The sequence below is a fragment of the Sceloporus undulatus genome, chromosome 1 (assembly GCF_019175285.1).
Source record: "Sceloporus undulatus isolate JIND9_A2432 ecotype Alabama chromosome 1, SceUnd_v1.1, whole genome shotgun sequence".
In the NCBI taxonomy this organism is placed as follows: Eukaryota; Metazoa; Chordata; class Lepidosauria; order Squamata; family Phrynosomatidae; genus Sceloporus; species Sceloporus undulatus.
This window is the reverse complement of record NC_056522.1, coordinates 240,397,551-240,418,949: the sequence shown is the minus strand read 5'-3', so window position 1 is coordinate 240,418,949 and position 21,399 is coordinate 240,397,551. Positions and strand designations below refer to the sequence as shown.

The window sequence follows — 21,399 nt, the reverse complement described above, 5'->3', positions numbered from 1 at the left end:
AAAATTTCTATATGTAAGACATTTATTATTTCTTCTCAGAATCCTTACGAACTATGGCACATTACAGACTGCCCCTTTGGCAGCCTCTGAGGCCCCGATCCACCACTTTCCAGGCTGCGAGGAAGTGGCAAAAGGCCGTTTCCCCGCAGCCTGGAAAGGGGTGTCCTCGGGGCTTCAAGCCCTGAGGACACCCGGCGGCGGCGGGGAGGAGAAGAAACGGGCCACTTGGCCCCTTTCTCCTCTGCATCACTGGGCGCAGCCATGTAAACGCTGCGCCCAGTGACACAAACCTGGAAGGAGCTCTGAAACGGAGCTCCTTCCGGGGCCGCAGAAAGGGTGCACTAGGCGCCCTCACGCGGCCCCACTACGTCACAACCGTGCCGCCTCATTTGGAGGCGGCGCAGTCGTGACGTCATGGCGGCAGCCGTGTGGAACGGCTGCCGCCATTTTGTACGTGCTGAGCACGTACTAGGGTTGGGGGTGTGAGGAATGCTCAGCACGTACTTAGAGGCCCGTCTGTAACTGGCCCATGTGAGCAAAATGCTGGACTATATGTTGTGGGTCTCATCCAGTATGTCTCTTTTTATGCTGAATACGCCTGCTTCCTTTGATCTGGCTATGCCCATTTTAGTAATATATAAAATGTAATAGCTTCATAAAGCTAAAAATATGATACTAGTTGCTGCTTCATTACATACAACATGGTTTCAGAAAACATAAATTTTGTTCTCCTTAAGATTTGAATCAATTTTGTAGTTACTTGGAGAACAGTGCACATTGTCTGTTTCTGTGTGTATATATCTATATATATCTATGAGGGGAACATAAAGCATTGAATTGAGAGCAAGATCAACCTTTTGTGAATATGTGCCAAGCATTTGTCTTCCAATGTGGAATAAGCAACAACAACAATGAATTAATGACCTACTTATTGGTTTTAAGTTTGGGCTGCAGTGTGTGGCTTTAAAAGCCCCCAGTCAAGTTTAGAATATTAATAATTTTATTTGTGAGTGATACCCAGTGCACTGGGTTGCTGTCCATCATATAAAAATCAATAAATCCCTTGGCAGAAAAAAAAAATGTTTGAATGCCAAGTTCCTGAGAGGAAGAAAAACACTTGAACTACTGGCATTCCTATACAAATGGAAACTTACTTAGCAGTGAGTAATAAACCATCAAGGGCGGGGCTATTTTGTAATGAAATTAGTAGATGGAGCCATTTTAAAAAGTGCTTAGTAGATGAGCCCAAACTTAAGGAGACTATTTGGACCTTCTTGTGACATCTTTATGGATTGCTGGCTGTTATGGAGCTGTGTTGGGTAATACAAGATTTGGACGATAGCATCAAGGATGGCTAAGTATCAGGCCTATAATAAATGGCAAAGATATATTGTTTGCATCAGTGTGGGATTATTCAACCATAGTTCAAGCTTTCATCCCTTTAATTGCAATGAAGCTGCCATTTTAACTGCCTCTGCTTCATAAACCTGGAAAAGAGACAAAGAAAGACATCTGGTTGAAGCACTAGTGACAACAGGTATTGTACCTGTTGATGTCTATGTTGAAAATTGTTAAAGGCGTGAAGTCAAATTTTTTTACAGAAATGAATTATTGTGAATGTTTCTGTCACTGGGAATTGTCTAGTAAACAAATAATTAAAATTATTGAAGTAGCTTGGCAACTTATCTCTAACTGACAGTGAAGTAGGAATTGAATGATTGGCCTTCATTAGGCATCTTGCAAAGAAACAGCAGAATGGATATATGTGTTGTGAAAAAAGAAGTAATTATGTTCTTGAGGGAGCTTATAGTTATGTAATTTTGACAGTAGATGTCCAATACTTTTTCCTTTGACAGTGAAGGTGAAAGAAGGCGGGGGGGGGGGGGGGGGGGAGGAGGATAGAGACTTCTACAGGTTGTCAAGATGCCGTAACATGGTTAAATGGGAGATCCTGAAAAAGAAGTTTGCCAAGTACAGTGCAGTTAGAGCTGTTTGCAGTTAGGCAGAGAAGAACCTGAGGGGGGAAAAACAGGAGCAATCAGTGGCATGTGAAGAAGAGGAAATGGAAGTTGTTGTGAGCCAAGGGGAGAGCTGTAAAAAAAAAATAGAATTCTAGATCATAGAGTTGGAAGATACCTCAGAGGCCACCCAGTCCAACCTCCCACCATGCAGGAACGCACAATCAAAGCACTCACAACAGATTGCCTCTGTTTAAAAACTGCCAAAGAAGGAGACTCCACCACACTCTGAAGCAGCATATTCCACCGTTGAACAACTCTTAGCATCAGGAAGTTCTTCCTAATGTTTAGGTGGAACTTTTTTCCCTATCATTTGCATCCACCGTTCCATGAATTAAATCTCTGGAGCAGCAGAAAACAAGCTTGCTCCATCCTCAGTATGGCATCCTTTCAAATATTTAAGTATGGCTATCATGTCACCTCTTAATCTTCTCTTCTCCAGACTAAACATTCCCAACTCCCTAAGTCACTCCTTGTAGGACATGGTTTCCAGACCTTTCACCATTTTGTCAACCTCCTCTCGATACGTTTCATCTTTTCAATATCCTTTCTGAATTGTGGTGCCCAGACACAGTATTCCAGGTGAGGTCTGACCGAGGCAGAATAGAGTGGTATTACAGTGCGCCCACATTATACGTGGCTTTGAGATATGGGGTGCAAGGGGCAGCGCGTCCCATTCACATGAATGGGGCGCACTTCCGTGGTGTGCACCCTGTGCGCTGCCACCGCGCCAACACAGGCACGAGCCCCATTTGTTTGAATGGGGCTCGAGCATCCGCGTATTTTCTCTAACCGGGGGGGGGGGGGGCCAGAATGGATCCCCCGCATAAGAGAAGGGCGGGCTGTATTACTTCCCTTAATGTAGACACTACACTCTTATTGATGCAGCCTAGGATCATACTGGAATTTTTAGTTGATGGGAGGGGACAACAACACAAGAAGGTAGAAGATTTGAGCAGAGTAAATCACAGAAGATTAAAAGTTGACCAGGTCTGCAATGAAGAATATGACTTCCATAGTGATTCTGTAAAGGATCTGAACCCAGATTTTCACTTACACATGGCTGAACTAAGATGTTTTCAAATAGATAGCTGTGTTAGTCTCTTGCAGCATAAAAAGGTGAAAGGAAGAGGAAAGGGAAAAGAGGAAGGAATGTAAAGAGGAAGGAATGTAAACCTATCAAATGCATAATTAACGAGCCCCCGTCAGTGCAGATCAGCTGGCCACACTTAGCGCATATCTGGATTTCCCTGGAAAATCCAGAGAAAACCATGGTTCTTTTCCTCTTGGACTATCCACAAAATAAATCCTCAGGTTCCAAAACCACCTGGTATTTCCCTGAATTGAAATGAATGTCTGGATTGCTGCCAATTCAAAGTAAATAAAGATTAATTTTTTTTGTATAATGTAAACAAACTTTTAGACATCCAGGCAGTTGAATGTTTCTGATGTCTCACAGCTCTTTTTGGGATGCCTCTTTAGCTGTTTTTCAGTAGGGAGGCTTGGATCTCCTTTGCTGAAACTAAAATATCATTCTGTTTTCTTTTGTCTGCCAACCAACAAAAGTCCCTCACGCCAAAAAACCCAAGGTATAAAAACAAAAATCCTTCACACCAAAAAACCCAAGATATAAGAACAAAAATCCCTCATGCCAAAAAATCCAAGGTATAAGAAAAAAACCCAAGGTTTTTCCCCTTTTGTCTGCCTCCATCGTGAGAGAGAGGAAAGAGAAAAACATATTGACTACAGATTTTTTTGGTTGCCTAGCAGAGAGATCTAAAGATTGTAGATAGCTATTTTTTAGGCATGTCGGTAAGATGAGGGAAGAACTTGCTTATTTCCAGTTCCAGGAGCTTTATGCCTTGTTGCATTGTGGTAATTTTTATCATAAACAACCAGTGACATGGCTGTTTATGTAGCACCTACTTGATAAGTCCAATTACATGCATCAGATCACCTTGTGTTTCTTGTTAACTGCCCTCGAGTGGACCTCAACTCCTGATGCCACTGTAGATGAGTCATCGCCAAGACTCGCTGTCCTCCCCTTCTCTGCTCAAGTCTTGCAGGGTCATGCCTGTAACCTCCCTAATTGAGTCTAGCCATCTGGTGTGTAGTCTTCCTCAGAGCTAAACTCAAGAAAAAGAGCCCTCCCTCCATGCCAGCTATCATCATCTGGCTTGGGAGGGAGTGAAAAGGCAGGCCTCTCTCCATCAGAGCTAGCCTGAAGAAGAAGAGCCTTCCCTCTATGCCAACTGTCATCATCCGGCCTGGGAGGGAGTGAAAAAGACAGGCCCAACTTCATCAGGCCTAGTTGTGAATTACTATGACTTAAGTCGCTCTGTTTTATCTTATTTTATTGTATTCTCTATGTATTATAATTGCTGTAACCCAGTGCTTCTCAATTATTTTCTGTCATGCCCCCCCAGGAAGAAGAAAACATTTTGCGCTCCCCGCGCGACTGTAAATAGTATCATTTGTCTATAAAATTGGTCAAACGAGCCCCCCTTTACGGAGCCTCGCACCCCCCTTTACGGAGCCTCGCCACTATTTGAGAAGTACTGCTGTAACCTGTCCAGATTCCTTGTGATTGAGCGGGCTATAAATAAATTATCATCATCATCATCATCATCATCATCATCATCATCATTATCACTATTATTATTATTCCTCTCTTTCTTCTACCTTCAACCTTTCCAAGTATTATTGTCTTTTCCAGTGAGTTATGCCTTCTCATGGTGTGGTCAAAGTACTGCAGCCTTAATTCAATCATCTTGGCTTTTAGGGATATTTCAGGTTTGATCTATTTGAGGACCCATTTGTTTGTCATTTTTGCTCTCCATAGTATCCTCTGCACTCTTAAGCCCCACATAGAGCTTAAAATTTTAAAAGTGGGAGCCATTTCTTTTGGTCACTGGGAGGAGGAGGTGCTAGAAGACTCTGCTGGGAGAGGAATTCTGGGACATCATTGCAAAAGAGGACCCTGACTTTCTGTGTCCATTTTGCTTGGGAAAGAGCTTAAAAATTTAAAGTGTGAGCCATTTCTTTTGGTCACTGGGAGGAGGAGGAGCTAGAACACTTACTCTATAGAACTGCTGCTAGAGGACTTCCAGAGAATTTTTCTTTTCACATTCATTTTTATTTTGTATAGTCAAGGAGGGTTTGAAGTACAGAGGAGAAGGTCACCTGGGCACAGTGTTGGAGGACATCTCCTTCAATTTTACACTTTACTTTTCACTACTCCCTTAAGGGGCTTGTGGGGACTTGCTCAGAGGAAGTGAGTCAGACACTTGCCTCTGGAAGGAACTAGTAGCCAGGAGCTCTGTACATAACTATAGCCCCAATTGATTGAGCTCGCTAGCAGAGTTTGGAGACAAAGGCTAGGCCCACAGGGGTTCTTTACAAGTTGGTAGCTCTGTTAGAAGAGAAAGTACAGCAGCTGGAGACCCAGGTAGCTACACTTCAGAATCATAGGGAGCAAGAGGTTTTCCTGACCAGAATGGATCAGACGGTCCTGAATGAGAAACTCACAAAGGAAGTTGCTGTGGAGGAAGAGGCCACTTCACATACAGCAAAAGTAGATAGTTGGAGGAATGTCACACACAGAAGTAGGGAAACCAAGGAACGTTCTGTGACCTTGCAGCTGCAGAATCAATTTGAATCTTTCTCTATTATCAAGGATGAAGAGGAAGGGCAGCAGGGACAGACTTCAGGGACAGAGCAGGGGACCCTGGGAGTAGCACCAAAGGGAACAGCTGATGCTAAGCCTCGGAGGAGGCATGTGGTGGTCTTGGGGGACTCCTTGCTGAGAGGCACTGAACCAGTGATGTGTGGGCCTGACAAAATGTCTCAGGAGGTGTGCTGTCTCCCTGGGGCAAAGATCCGTGATGTGACAGAGAGGTTGACAAGACTTGTCAAGCCTACTGACCATTACCCCTTTCTTTTGGTTCATGTGTTAACCAATGATACTGCAAGGCACAGCCTTCAGAATATCACAAGGGATTATGAGGCTTTGGGTAGGAAGCTGAAAGAGATGGATGCACAGGTTGTCATCTCATCTCTTCTCCCAGTTGAAGGGCATGGTCCAGGAAGGAAGAGAAAAATAGCAGAGGTGAATAACCGCTCTGCAAATGGTGCCGCCAAGAACGGTTTGGATTCTTGGATCATGGTCTGAGGTTCCATGAGGAGAGACTTCTGGCAAGGGATGGGTTGCATCTCATGCCAGTTGGCAAAAACGTTTTTTCCAATAGTCTAAAAAATTTGATCAGGAGGGCTTTAAACTGAGTTATGTGGGGGAGGGAGACCGTATTCTGGAAGGCAAAAGGGATGGAGAAAATAGTCAAACTGTCATTGAGGGAACAAGACAAACAGTGCAAGGACCCAAAAGTGGAAAGCAAAAAAACTTGCACAGGCATCAAGTAAAGGGGAGCCATAGATGTCTCTACACTAATGCACAAAGCATGGGAAATAAGAAAGATGAACCTCAACTCCTAGCACAACAAAGCAATATATGATATATTAGGCCTCACTGAAACCTGGTGGGATGAGTCTCATGATTGGAATGTAGAAATAGAGAGGTATAACCTTTTCAAGAGAAACAGGCTAAACAGGAAAGGAGGAGGAATAGCCTTATACTGTATGTCAGGGACATTTACACCAGTGAAGAAATCCAGGACATCAATCCTGGAAATCAGGTGGAGAGCATCTGGATAAAAATGAAAGGGGAGGGAAACAACAGGGATGTTATTGTGGGTCTACTACAGACCCCCAAGTCAGACTGAGGAATTGGGTGATGTCTTTCTAGAACAGATGACCACACATTCAGAAAGGAGAGCTATTGTAGTAATGGGTGACTTCAACTATCCTGATATTTGCTGGAAGTCAAACTCAGCCAAATCCTCAAGGTCTAGCAAACTCCTCACTTGCCTTGGAGACAATTTCATTGCCCAAAAGGTGGAAGAGGTAACAAGGGAATCAGCTATTTTGGATCTGATCCTAACCAACAGGGATGACCTTGTTAATGGAGTGCAAGTGGTGGGATCCTTAGTTGGGAGTTATCATGTATTCCTGGAGTTTGTTATACAATGGAAAGGAGAAGCCAGGCATAGTCAGACATGCAGGGAAGCTGATTTTAGTAAACTTAGAGAAATACTGGGGGTGATCCCATGGTCAGGAATACTAAAAGAGAAGAGAGTTCAAGATGGATGGGAGTTTCTCAAGAGGGAAATACTGAAGGCACAATTTCAAACAGTTGCAATGGGGAAGAAAAATGGGAGATGTCTTAAGAAACCAGGATGAATGACTAAGGAACTTTCAACTGAGCTAAGTTTTAAACGGAACATGTATAAGAAATGGAAAAACGGGAAAATCACCCAGAGGAATTCAAAAAAATAGCGAGCATGTGTAGGGGTAAAGTCAGAAAAGCTAAAACACAGAATGAACTCAGGCTTGCTAGAGAGGTTAAGAAGTACAAAAAGGGCTTTTTTGGGTATGTCTGCAGCAAATGGAAGAAGAAGGAAATGGTAGGGCCACTGCGTGGAGAAGATGGCAAAATGCTAACAAGGTACAGAGAAAAGGCAGAATTACACAACACCTTCTTTGCCTCAGTCTTCTCAGAAAAGGCAAAGGGTGCTCAACCTGAGGATAATGGAGCAGAGGACAGAAAAGAGGAATTTCAGCACAGAATAAGTAAAGAGATAGCACAGGAATACTTGTTTAACCTAAACAAATTTAAGTCTCCAGGACCGGATGAACTACATCCAAGGGTATTAAAAGAGCTGGCAAATGTAATATCGGAACCATTGGCAATAATCTTTGAGAACTGGAGAACAGGGAAATTCCAGCAGACTGGAGGAGGGCAAACGTCCACATCTTCAAAAAGGGGAAAAAAGAGGATCCCAACAATTATCGTCCAGTTAGTCTGACATCAATACTAGGAAAGATTCTAAAGCAGATCATTAAACAGAGAGTCTGTGAACATCTAGAAGGCAATTCCATAATCACAAAGAGTCAACATGGGAGTCAGAGAAACAAATCATGCCAGACAAATCTAATCTTTTTTATATATATAAAATTACCAGCTTGGTAGACGAAGGGAATGCTGTGGATATAGTATATCTTGTTTTCAGTAAGGCTTTTGACAGGGTTCCCCATGACGTTCTTGCAAACAAGTTAGTGAAATTTGGCCTACACAATGTAACTGTTACATGGATTTGTAATTGGTTGACTGGCCAAACCCAAAGGGTGCTCAACAATGGCTCTTTTTCATCCTGGAGAGAAGTGACCAGTGGGGTCCCACAGGGCTCTGTCCTGGGCCCAGTGCTATTCAACATCTTTATCAGTGACTTGGATGACAGAATTGGGGGTCTACTTATCAAATTTGCAGATGACACTAAATTAGGAGGAGTAGCTAATACCCCTGTGGACAGAATCAAACTTCAGAATGACCTTAATAGATTAGAAAGCTGTACCAAAGCTAACAAAATGAATTTCAACATGGAGAAATGTAAGGCATTGCATTTAGGGCGGAAAAATGAAATGAACAGATATAGGATGGGGGACACTTGGCTGAATGAAACTATGTGTGAAAGGGATCTGGGAGTCCACGTAGACCACAAATTGAACATGAGTCAAAAGTGCAATATGGCAGCTAACAAGGCCAATGCGATTTTAGGCTGCTTCAATAAAAGTATAGTGTCTAGATCAAGGGAAGTAATAGTGCCACTGTATTCTGCTCTGGTCAGGCCCCACCTGGAATACTGTGTCCAGTTCTGGGCACCACGATTCAAAAAGGACATTGAGAAACTGGAGCGTGTCCAAAGGAGGGCGACCAAAATGGTAAAGAGTCTGGAAACCATGTCCTGTGAGGAACGCCTTAGGGAGCTGGGGTTGTTTAGCCTGGAGAAGAGAAGGTTAAGAGGTGATATGATAGCCCTGTTTAAATATTTGAAGGGATGTCATATTGAGGAGGGAGCTAGCTTGTTTTCTGCTGCTCCAGAGACTAGGACCCGGAACAATGGATGCAAGCTACAGGAAAAGAGAATCCACCTCAACATTAGGAGGAACTTCCTGACAGTAAGGGCTGTTCGACAGTGGAATGCATTCCCTTGGAGTGTAGTGGAGTCTCCTTCCTTAGAGGTCTTTAAGCAGAGGCTGGATGGCCATCGGTCAGGGATGCTTTGAATGAGATTTCCTGCATGGCAGGGGGTTGGACTGGATGGCCTTTGCAGTCTCTTCCAACTCTATGATTCTATGATTCTATGAATTGATTTTCTTTTTATCCACTCTTCATTGACCAGCTCTCACATCCATGCACAGTGACTGGTAATACCATGACTTGGATAACTCTACCTTTTGTACTCAGTTGTATATCTTTACTCTTTAGGATCTCTCTGTCTTTTTCATGGCAGCCCTTACCATTCCTAGTCTTCTTCCTATCTCTTGACTGCAGTCTCTGTTTCGAACAATGTTTGATCCCAAGTATGAGAAATCTCTAACTATTTCAATTTCCTCATTGTCTGACTTGAATTTATGTAGGCCCTTCGTAATCTTACATGGTTGTCATGTTAGTGAGAAATTATTCTCTGCTAGCTAAATGGGTATAACATTAGCATTATCCTAAAGTATTTATACCTTCACCATGTCCAGTTCTGGGCACCTCAATCCAAAAAGAATGTTGACAAGCTGGAGCGTGTCCAAAGGAGAGTAACCAAAATGGTGAAAAGCCTGGAAACCATAAAGCCCTATCTGGAGAGACTTAGGTAAATGGGTATGTTTAGCCTGGAGAAGAGAAAGTTAAGAAGTGATATGATAACCCTATTTAAATATTTGAAGGGATGTCATATTGAGGCTGGAGCGATCTTATTTTCTGCTGCTCCAGAGAACAGGACCCAGAGCAATGGATTCAAACTATAGGAGAAAAGATTCCAGCTAAACATTAGGAAGAACTAATTTACAGCGCTTTATAAATAAAGGATAATAATAATAATAATAACAACAACAACAACATCCTGACAGTAATAGCAGTTTGTCACTGGAACACACTCCCTCAGAGAGTGGTGGAGTCTCCTTCTTTGGAAGTCTTTAAACAGAGGCTGGATGGCCATCTCTCGGGGGTGATTTGATTATGAGTTCTTACATGGCAGGGGTTTGGACAGGATGGCCCTTGAAGTCTCTTCCAACTCTGTGATTCTATTATTCTTTGTGTATATGTGCTCTTTTATAGACTGTATAAGTTTGTTACTTAAGAACAGCATTGTAGAAGAAAACCAAGAATGTTAAGATGGGGTTGATTTATTTTCTTTCCTTAGTGGACTTTTAATAGCACATGCTTGTCTGCTGCTTTGATTCTGCATGCCCTTATCTTTCAAACTTAGATGAAGCTTTGACCAAAGAAACATTCTCAAGTGTCAGACAGCTGTGATGGCTGTGCAATAACACAGTATTAAGATGTGAGAATCTGAGAGAATTTGTCACTGTACTGTCAGGGGTCTCGCTACATCCTTATGTTGTTGCCTTTTAACTGTCAGGATGTCTGACAGAGATGCCATTGTTTTGGCCTGGTATTGCAGCGTTTGTTTCATTGCAAATTTTTGACTCTTGTTTGGCAAGCATTCAGTAAAAACAGCCCCTAAATAACAAGATCTTTCTCGAGTTACTGCAGAAACAGAAGTTCATTGTATATCCGAATCCTTATGTTTATCTTATAATAACAACAAAGAAGCCACAAACACAAGTGAGAGGAGCTCAAACCATTTTGGAATGAAGTTTTCATATTTTCTTCTTCTTTTGTAGCTTAGCAGCATTTCATAAATCAAGTCATGGACTGTAAGGCCCTCTTTTCATTACTGCTCAGCAAAAGAGGCTTATACACTAGCTTCATTTATTTTGCTATTTTCTATCTGCAGTATACTCCTTTTATTATTATTGAGCCAAATTGTTTGTACATGTATTGAAAATGAATCCAGACCTATAAGCTGTCTTCATAAATATTTAGCAAGCATAATACTTTTCTAGTACAAATATATCATTTAGTAGTGATAACCCACACCAAAACTATTTGTATGGAAATTGACACTTATTCTAAATTTATAGTGGTAGATAGAAATATCAGTTTCGGGGGGTGTGACTTTCGTTTTTCAAAGTGTATATGTGAACGTGAGGGATTTTTTTATATATAAAACAGGGTTGAAAATTCTAATGGAATAATATTTGACATTTCTTCTGTAGCTACAGTCTCATCAGATTAAACTGAAAACTTCAGTTAGGAAGCTAACACCTGTATTTGCTAAGGATGTACCTGCAGTAAGTTTGTTAAAAAGTTCAGAACCATTAACACTATATAATAATAATAATAATAATAATAATAATAATAATAATAATAATAATATTTTTGAAATATAGTTATATGTGTCCTCTTTCATACATCTTGTGTTCACTCAGGAAAATGTGTTTGCTTATGAAATGACATATTCACGCCTAATGATCTTGTTTATTAGTGCAGTGGTTTAAAATAGCTTCATGAACTTATTGATTCAGGTTATCCTAGCCTGTCTTGAAAGAGCTGCTGCCCACGGTAAGCAGAGGTCACTTAACATATTGCAAAATGAACATTCAGCCCACAAGTACACAGTACTGTATCCTGTAACTTGATAGGTATACATTTTTAAGAATGACGCACATGTTTACATAGCAGCAGAGTCACTGTTGGCCTGTAACAATGTGAATGCAACCATAAGAGAGACTTGCTTCTCTCTCAATTATAGACCACACCATTGGAAAACATAGTGTGCATACTAATTTTATAATGTATGAAGTCCTCTCACATTGATAGCTGCTGAATCTGAGATGATTTGTTTTTAATGGCACACTTTTGCAAATGCAAATTGATATTTTTGTTATTGTCTGGAGGCAAGTGCTTAAATATCCTGTGCCGTGAACTTGTAAACATTGTTTCTTATAAATATAGTACTATACTGAGAGCTGTACTGAACCAAAGGTTGCATCATAACACAGCCACAGTTGTTGGGCTCTTTGAAGGTGAGCTTATTTACCTTCTGGGGAAAAGGTAATGCAGAGTTATGTTAGATACAGGATCTTGACATTGCTGTGAAGCAGAATAGTAATCAAGTTGTTTTTAGTGTGCTTTCATAGACTCTGTCTTGAGGCAAAGGTTAAGTAATTGATTATTTCAAACTCCCAGTGGTGAAATGTTCCCCTTCTTTCCAAGTATTAGTTTCAACCTGTTTTGAAAAGCGTCACATTCTGGACTGAACTCTCAATACTCACTACTTGCCTGGTACCTAAAAAAATTAGCTGAATATTGGAAAAATAAGTACAAACCAAGAGCAGAACACTGGATACAGAAATCGATCAAAATGCAACTCTTGCTTGCCCAGTCCTCAAAATGCTTTCCTATTGGGCCAGGAGCTGAACAAAATTGTCTTGCTATCCATCTTCATACAAAAGACATCTTGCATTACAGAATCAAACTTAAATTACAGTATGAGACGGTGAGGGAAATTGCATTTGCTCTTTGCTCCTTCTGGATCACAGAAACGGAGAAAATGGGAAATAAACAGTAACAAATGTTTCTAATCTCAGGCAATTTTTAGAACAGATGATGGTCTGTAAGAGAGTTTCTGATAGACTTTTTCAGGCTGAAATCTGCTGCAGTGATAATAAGACCACTATACAAACAGCAAAGGCACTGATACTGTTGTGTTCATGTTTCGCTGTCAGTTATATTAGCTGCTGCAAATATGTCTCCTAGAATATGCAGATTGCTACATACTTGAACCACATTATGCGTCTTTCCTCCTGTCTGTGTCTAGGAAGAATAAGGCAGAGATACAAAAGCCCCAATGAAAAGCAACTTAATTCAGTTTTGAGTTCAGTAGTGATATAACAAACATATGGTAGAGAGCTTTCAACAAAGCAGTAGTTTCAAGTACTATCCGAGACCAGACTCTTGTATTTGGATTTGGAATACAGATAGATAGATAGATGAGTAGATAGATAGATAATAGATAGAGATAATAAATCGATCAATAGATAGACGAAAGTGAAGAGCTCCATTGTAATTTACAAGTGCTAAAAACCACTTTGCCTTTCCATGGGAATCTCTCTGCACATGGCTTGAGGATGGATTGATAAATTAGTCATTGGAATAGTTGGCACATTCCCCAGTGAATGGCTGATTTCAGAGTTGCTTCAGACTAGCTATAAAATCTGAAAACTTTGTAGAGCAAGATTAAATAAAAAATAAGGAAAATTAAAGTTGGCAAGACTATAGATCTCTCTAAGCAAGTTTATATAAATAAAGGAGAGATCACTTAGACAAAGGAAGATGAAAGTGACAAATAATCAAATTGGATTTCTTTGTGTGTCCGGGGGGCCTGGACAGTTCTACAACGTAGCATTTACTTCAAGGCAATATCAGTGTTTTTCCGCTGAAACAAGTAAATTTACACATGATTACCAGACGGCAGTTTGCAGTGAGATTTTGAATTCTGGTATGGAGGTGTTTATCATTGCTTAGGTTCAGTATGCGGGTAGCTTTTCATTACATATAAATAAAATAAATAAATACTGGTGAAGATGGATTATTTATGCCAGTAACTTGAATCTTTGTTTGAGGAAGAAATTCCTTCGTTTTCCTATAGTAGGTTGATCAAATACTTAAGTTACATTCAAGATGATCTTCTCTATGGCGTAGTTTGAGATGAGCCTTTTGAATTATTTTGCTTTTGAAACTCGCTTCCAATAATGGGAAACTGAGCCTTGAGCAAACTTGCCAATGAATGTGATTGAAAGGAATCTTGTATTTTAGGCCCATGTCGCATCATGCCTTCCCACAAGAATATATGGAGGAAACAAAGAGGAGGTTTTACCAGGAGGAGCATAGGGCTGTAATGTTGCCCAGAGGTTACATGGATGGGGCCATCAGTCTTTTAGTCTGGCTTCTAGCAACAGCCCAATTGGTAGCAGCAACGAATTCTTTATTTCTCTTGTTTTCATGCCCACCTGGTCAACAGAAGAGTGACTTGTATCACAGTTAACATTTTTCTCCCTCTTCAAGGTGTCTTTCTTTCTGTTTGTTCGAAGTTAAGTAGTTGGTCTGGCAAACCTTGTTATTTAATACTGTAGAAGCTAGGACAGGGGAACTCTTCAGCGTGACATTCTCTTTTCTTTGCTATTAAATTTACTGTATGAAATGATAATAACCTTATACATCCATCACACAGAGATTCCAGTTTATACATACAATGCTGTCGAGTTTGTTTATCCTGAATGCGGGATATGGGGAGCTATTTTCTTTACTAGCATTTTCCCTAATGTACAATTTCAGTCCAAAATGATTTTGTTAATTCAAATTTTATTCTAAATTCATCACTGGGGAAAATCATCATGAAATGCAGTCACTTTGTACAAGGAATGTATCTCTATTTACCTGGAGATAGCCATTCATTACAGAGTGGATATGAATTATACTATGTATTGTTAAGCTTCTGGGCAATTCCATAAGACGGAGAATATTTAACTACATTGGAAACACACCAGTGTATCTGCAAAAGTACTGGAAATGTTGTGGCAATTTATTACATTTCAGAGTTTAGTTTACATTATGCATTATGAAGGGTATATGTTGCTTATCATTACACGGTCATTTTTCTTCAGCTAATTCAGTTATGGGTAAGAAGTAACATTATTACCATCACTTCAGAGGGCTTTGCCCCAAAGGGCAGCATCCACACAATCCCTACATACAATGTGTCAATCCCAAGTAGAGGGTTTTCCTCATTCTCTGTGGGTCTTCAGATTTTGTTTTAAAAAACCTTAATTACATTAGGTCTCTTAGCAAAAATAACACAGGACCTACATGTTCATGAATTTAAATATCACCTTCTGACTGTGATTCCTACTAGACTGCACATTCTAAACCTAGGTTTCATTTCTTTTCTGTGTTCATACAGAAAAATTCCAGTGAATAGCCATGCATTCTTTTTCTTTGAATGTAAATAACTGTATTCAAAATCTTTATCAAAAGGTTTGACAGTGTTATTGCTCTTCCTACCAAATAGTGAACTATAAAGGGCATATGCATAAATAATGATAAAAATTGAACATTTTATAAGGAAACTTCATTCTTGGTAAAGTGCATTTTTTTCTCTTTCTGATAAAAGGAGCTGAATGTATTTAAGGAAACCTAATCATACGTAGCTTGCCATTGAGTATGATTTGCTACATTTAACAAGTGCGGATTCCAGCAACATTTTAGAGATTCTACACTCTCATCAGCTTATTATTTGACTGCTTGAAATATTTAATTTTTGTTTCAAGGCCAGCAAATATAGTCCCAGCTAGACAGATCTATTAAATCAGTGGAATTTATGTAAGTGTTTACTTACCAAGTTCAGTTAACTAAATGAGTCCTATTCTTGTTGGGGCTGAACATTGGATTTAAACCATAGAATTCCATTGAACAAATGGCCAAACTGAACTGATTCAAAGCATTTTGAATATCTAGTCAGTGTCATTAAGCTGTTTGAAGTCATCTTTTTCCTCTAAAGAAGTGGAGTTCTACAACCTATTAGGTAAAGAACTTCTGGTTTTATAGCAAACGTCCACAAAAAGGGGCTCATCTTGCTAGCTAGAGTTATTCACTAATCCCATCCTTCTCCTGAATCCTTGGGATGAGGTAGGAAGAAAGAGGGTTAAGAGACTACCCTTCATACTAAGCTGTAGAGATAATTCAGAGGCAGAGACTCTCTTTCTCCGTCCATTGTCTGTAAGGTTCAGCTTGAAGCAAGGCACTGATCCCTTCCTTTTACCAGGTCTCAGGAGCTCAGTATCTAACATGTCAGGGGTAGTTTTTTTGTGGTTTTTCAGGCTGTGTGGCCATGTTCTAGAAGATTTTCTTCCTGACGTTTCCAGCATCTGTGGCTGGCATCTTCAGAGAATGCTTGTTTGGAAAAAAATTGGGTATATATATATACTGTGTGAGCCTGGAATGCAGGAGTGATTTGCATGTGTTTCTGTGCTGATCAGATGCTGGCGAAGTTAGGAAGAAATCTTCTAGAACATGGCCACACAGCCAAAACCCACAAAAAACGATGGATGCTGGCCATGAAAGCCTTCGACTTCACATGTCAATAGTGTTTTTGCTTTATCCCTACAGGTTGATTCATGGAGGACAACTGTTGAATGGGTTGGCTGCCCAACTGTAGCAAGCGCTGCTCCGTTACTTTCACAACATGGTTTCTCCAGATGAACTGCACTGCCACAGCTATTTGCATCATTGATTGGTTACTTGGTGGAGCATGTGACATTTAGTGGGGCCCTTGTTAGTTCCAGGGCCAATGGTACATCTGCATCTCCACTCTGCCTGGGAGCAGCCCTGAGCTTATAAAGGACCGCATTGAGCGGTGCTGTATGCAGGATTGAAGAAGTAATTTTCACCCTTAAAGTGCATAATGTGCATCTATTTGAGTTTGCTGCACCCTCCAGTGCTCATCTGGAAAAAAATATCAGTTACTGTGAGTTTCAGAGTTAACGTATTACATTTACCACATCTGTTTTTCGTGTCTGACTATTATTCACTTCTGGAATAAACCAGTTAAATCAGAGGGTAATACCTGTTTGTCTGTGTTCACCATTTTCTTGGCAAAGGTTTTTTCTATTAGAATGCGAGTGGTGTTACAATAGAAGGCCCTTTGGTCTCTGGTCTATTTCCAATGCCAGCTCAAGTTTCATACACAAAACTGAATCCATTTAAAAAAACACAGCAGGTTATTTCCCATTGTAAATCAATTTGAGTTGCTAACGAAATACGTAATGTCATGTTTGTATATAGATTTTCTCTTCCCTGATTCTGTGGATCCATGGTAAATGCCACTTCATAATCAATCAGAATAATAAAAAGTATTTTTAGTTAACTGTTAGTGATATTTTATCCCACACCATCCAACCAATCAATTTTCCCAATTGTCCTTGACAAAGCAAGAAAGACGAAACAAGTGAGACCTGCAAGTATATGAGTACAGGCTGAGTCTCCATTATCTGGTATTCTGAAATCCTAAACTTTCCAAATTTTGTCCACATAGGTGACTGAGATAGTGACACCTTGCTTTCTGATGGTCAGTGTACACAAACTTCATTTCATGCATAAAATTATTAAAAATATGTATGAAATTACCTTCAGGCTTAGGTTTAGAAGGTGCATATGAAACCAATGATTTCATGTTTCACATTGGGTCCATCTCCAGGTAACCGTATGCATATGCAAATATTGCAAAATAAAACAAAATCCAGAAGCACACAACACTTCTGGTCCAAACATTTTAGATAAGAGAAACTCAGCTTGTAGTATGAAGACACCTGAACAGTGTGCCAGCCAGCCATGCCCTCTTTCATGATACTCTGTCCATTAAACCTTCCAAACATCTTGTAGCTACTAAGCATGCATATTTTTCATTGGACTGCTTCAGGGTTTTAAAAGACTGTTGTTTCCTCGTTTGCGTGTGTGTTTTTATGTGTTGGGTTTCCCTGAACATGCTGATGCATCCCTACGTGTTTTCACAGTGGCCATGCTTTGGCTACAGATTGTTGGCATTTTCTAGCTGCGTTCTCTCTAACTACCAGAAGCTGCTTGTCAGTGAGGTAGTTTTGTAGAAAGAGCACCTATACACAGCACCAGTGCAATATGGCTAAAAATGATACTACTCTAGTGATGCAGGGAGGTATCTGTACAAGCTATCTGCTGTTGCAAGTGCATGTTTTGTTGCTATGTAACCATCAAATTCTTTGGCAACATAATTGTTGTATGCTACCAGTAGATGGCCATTTTTTATCCTTTCACTTAGAAGACCTAGCACCCTTTGTTACACTTTGCTATCCACTTTGAACAAGGTAAGCAAGATTTTGTTGTTTGTTGTGGCAATTAGCTTACAGATTGTAAACTGCTTAGAAAGTACGGAGATTTATTTATTTATTTTATGGCATTTATACCGCTCTTCAGCCCAAAGGCTATCAGAGCGGCCTAACATTAATTCCCTGACTGGGAAACGAACCCGGGCTGTGGCAGTGAGAGCCCGAATTCATAAGTGGAATAGAAATGTCAGGCTATTGCTATAATCCAAATAATGATCATCCAACAATATAGCTTCAACAGAAATTGTGCTTATTAAAGAATTGAGCTGTCAGGTATTCCTTGGTAGTTATGGAATCATATTAGGAAGAAGACAATTTTTATATGGCTTTAGGAACACTTGGAATAAGAGGAGAACTGGGCCAAGTGTGGGCATAGTAGAAGGTTGTAACAGGAGTGCTTCTATGTGTGGCGCTGAATCAGTTCATTGCCATAGGTAGGTAAATCATATCCAGATAATGGATTCTCATTCACAAGATTTGTTGGCTGATCTCTGGAAAGCATTTCAGTTGAAATGCTGCTCTCACTGTAGCTCCACACACACACACACACACACACACGACAAGCTATTACATCCGTTGTTTAAGTTTGTCTTGACCTTTCTTATATAGGAAGTTACTACCAAAAGTAGATGTCCACTGCTGATATGAGATCACTCATATCATCATTAACCATAGAGCACATATGCTGAACAAGAACTACAATATGTACAAGGTTAATAACTCAAGCAAATGCCATCTGGGATCATTTGTTTTATTTAGAAATCTGAATTTAATAAATATCAGTTGTGGTCTCTAACTGCACAAATAAAGGCCAAATACAAAAACCTGGGAGAATAGCCAGGTAGATGGGCCCACATGAAGGTGGGGAAAGTGCAACCCATGGGCCGCATGAATCCCTCAGCCCTTGTGCTCCAATTGACCTGAAATGCTTGAGACCAGAAGTGTTTTAGATTTTGAAATACCTAATTGCATGTAAGTACTAATGAAATAACTTGGAGAGTGGGACAAGTCAATGAACAAAATTCATGCTTATTTCATACACACCTTTTTCACATAGCCTGAAGGTGATTGTAGCTGCATCTGTGCTGTAGAATTAATCCGGATTGCACAACTGCCATGGCTCATTGTTATGGAATTCTGGGAATTGTAGTTTTGTGAGATATTTAGCCTTCTTTGTCAGAAGCTCTGACCTGCAACAAACTACATTTCCAGAATTCCATGGCATTGAGCCATGACAGTTAAAAGTGGTGTCAGCCTGGATATTTCTGCAGTGGGTATGCAGATTGTACATATTTTAACAATTTTGTGCATTAAAGAAATCTGTATAGATTGAATCGTAGAAAGCAAAGGTGTCACTGTTTCAGCCATTTTGGAGTAGTTTGGATTTCAGAATTCTGAATAAGGGAGACTCAGGCCTGTATATACAGTTGGCCCTTCTTATACACAGATTTTTTAATACACGGATTCAAGCATACACGGTTTTGAAAAGTTCCCAAAAGTATAATTTCAAATATCAAACCTTGATTTTCCATTTTTTAATAAGGGACACCATTTTGGTATGTCATTATATTTAATGGGACTTGAGCATACACAGATTTTGTTATACACGGGTGATCTTGGAACCAAACCCAGCGTATAACAAGGGTCCACTGTACTAGTCCTGGCAAAGCTGAAGTTTAATTATTTTAGTTTGAGGATTTCAATTTGCCACTTGCTTGCAAGGTGAGGGAAATAGCAGCCACCTCCATTAGCTGCTTACTGGAAGAATATGATGCAAAATCCTAGGATCCTCTCCCTTTAAGGCAACAATATCCCAGAACCTCTTACAATGAGAGTCACCAGACATGGATTGCAGGTCAATCCCTGCTGCCTGGCATTGTTATAATACTGAGCTAGCGGAGACAGTACAGGGAAGGAGATGATAAATACTTAGTTATTTATTTAGGTAAGGTAAAGTACAGTAAAGGTTTTCACTTAACATGAATGCTTAGTTCAAGACTGTGGGTGTGTGTGTGTGTGAGGGGGTGTCATCTCCATTACTAAGTCGAAGACCAGTGTTCCAAGGATTATCCCAGTGGCCATGTGGCCAGCATGACTGCATGAACTCTTTTTACCTTCTCACAAGTGGTACCTGCTTTGGCATTTGCATGCTTTCGAACTGCTAGGTTGGCAGAAGCTGGGACTAGTGAAAGGACGCACCCCACATGCAGCACTTAGGCTTGAACTGCCAACCTTCCAATCTACGATCATCACAATTGGCATCTACCCACTAACCTGCATCTATTATTTTTTTGCAATCCTACCTTTTAGTCAGTAACATTATAATAATAACTCAAAGTTAGCATATAAATTGGTCAGTCCTAAAGGAAGCTGGCCCTTGGATAGAAAGAACATGGGTAAAGTAGACTTCAGACCTCTTGAAGTAGAACACGTTGACTAGGTTGAAATAGCTTCGATTCATTTTAAAACAAGTGTGTATGGTGTTTGTTCCCCTATTTTACCCCCACCCAGTCATTGCGTTTCATAAATGGAAGGTTGAATGGGTAGCTCAAGGCAGGCTACAAATTCTTACATGTTTTTCAGTTGGCACACATATTTATGGGATGGGGGCTCTCTGTAGGCACTGTTTCTTGAAACCATTCTGTTGCATTTGTTTGATTTGAATATTGTGCTTCGATGTTTTCATTGTGAATAAATGGTAGAACTATGTTTGGTTCAGTAAACCTGCACAAGGTGAGATACATTCAGTCCTGTCTATTACCTTTTCATAAACCAACAAATTCAGCTGGCCGCAATTGGATAGAAAAGAAGCCTCACTGGAGTAGGCACTGGAATGTTTTCACAGTATTTAAACTAACTTTTAACATGGTTCAAGAACAATGTTTCCTTTGTGTTAAGCATGACATTTGGTGGGTTGTGCCTGTCATCTCTGTATTACATTTCTTATTTTAATTTCTTTCTGTTTTCCCTTAGAATTTGGCATTGTGGCGCTGCTTTTGTGCTGCACTAGCCTATTTCCCATCACGTCCTCCCTTCCCCCAAGTGTTGCTGCAGCTAGCCAGAGGCTCAGTTATAGAAGAAGTTTTTGTAGGCTATTAAGGTATGTATACTGGCCTGCTTCGAAGAAATCAAATCAGATTATGTGTTTTAATAATAGTTATCTTAAATATTAATATGCTATCTCTCACCAGCATATAATATTCCAAAATGATTTATAATTTATTTCAAACAATTCGGTCTCAGCAATGATTAGTATTGCACACAAAAGAAACTATCACACAGAAGTCGTAATTGATAAGCAATAATTTTCTAATGATGGTTGTATTGTTCTGTTCAATCTTTATGAGTGATACCCAACTTGTTCATGAAGAATGAAGTTTGTAGTAAATCATATTTATCATTATATTTTATGATGTGATGTATATGTGTGTGTGTGTGTGTGTATATATAACCC

The 21,399-nt window shown here is 40.1% G+C and overlaps 1 protein-coding gene across 1 annotated transcript in view; it reads left to right on the top strand.

Annotated features, from left to right (window-relative positions):
• The window catches only part of SLC49A4 (solute carrier family 49 member 4), a 219,250-nt gene that overhangs the window by 31,379 nt on the left and 166,472 nt on the right, over positions 1-21,399 (top strand). The window contains 8 exon segments of the mRNA XM_042458620.1: positions 16,195-16,229; positions 16,232-16,261; positions 16,264-16,338; positions 16,341-16,399; positions 18,555-18,570; positions 20,919-20,937; positions 20,939-20,976; positions 20,979-21,045. Coding sequence (XP_042314554.1) covers positions 16,195-16,229; positions 16,232-16,261; positions 16,264-16,338; positions 16,341-16,399; positions 18,555-18,570; positions 20,919-20,937; positions 20,939-20,976; positions 20,979-21,045 — 339 coding nt within the window.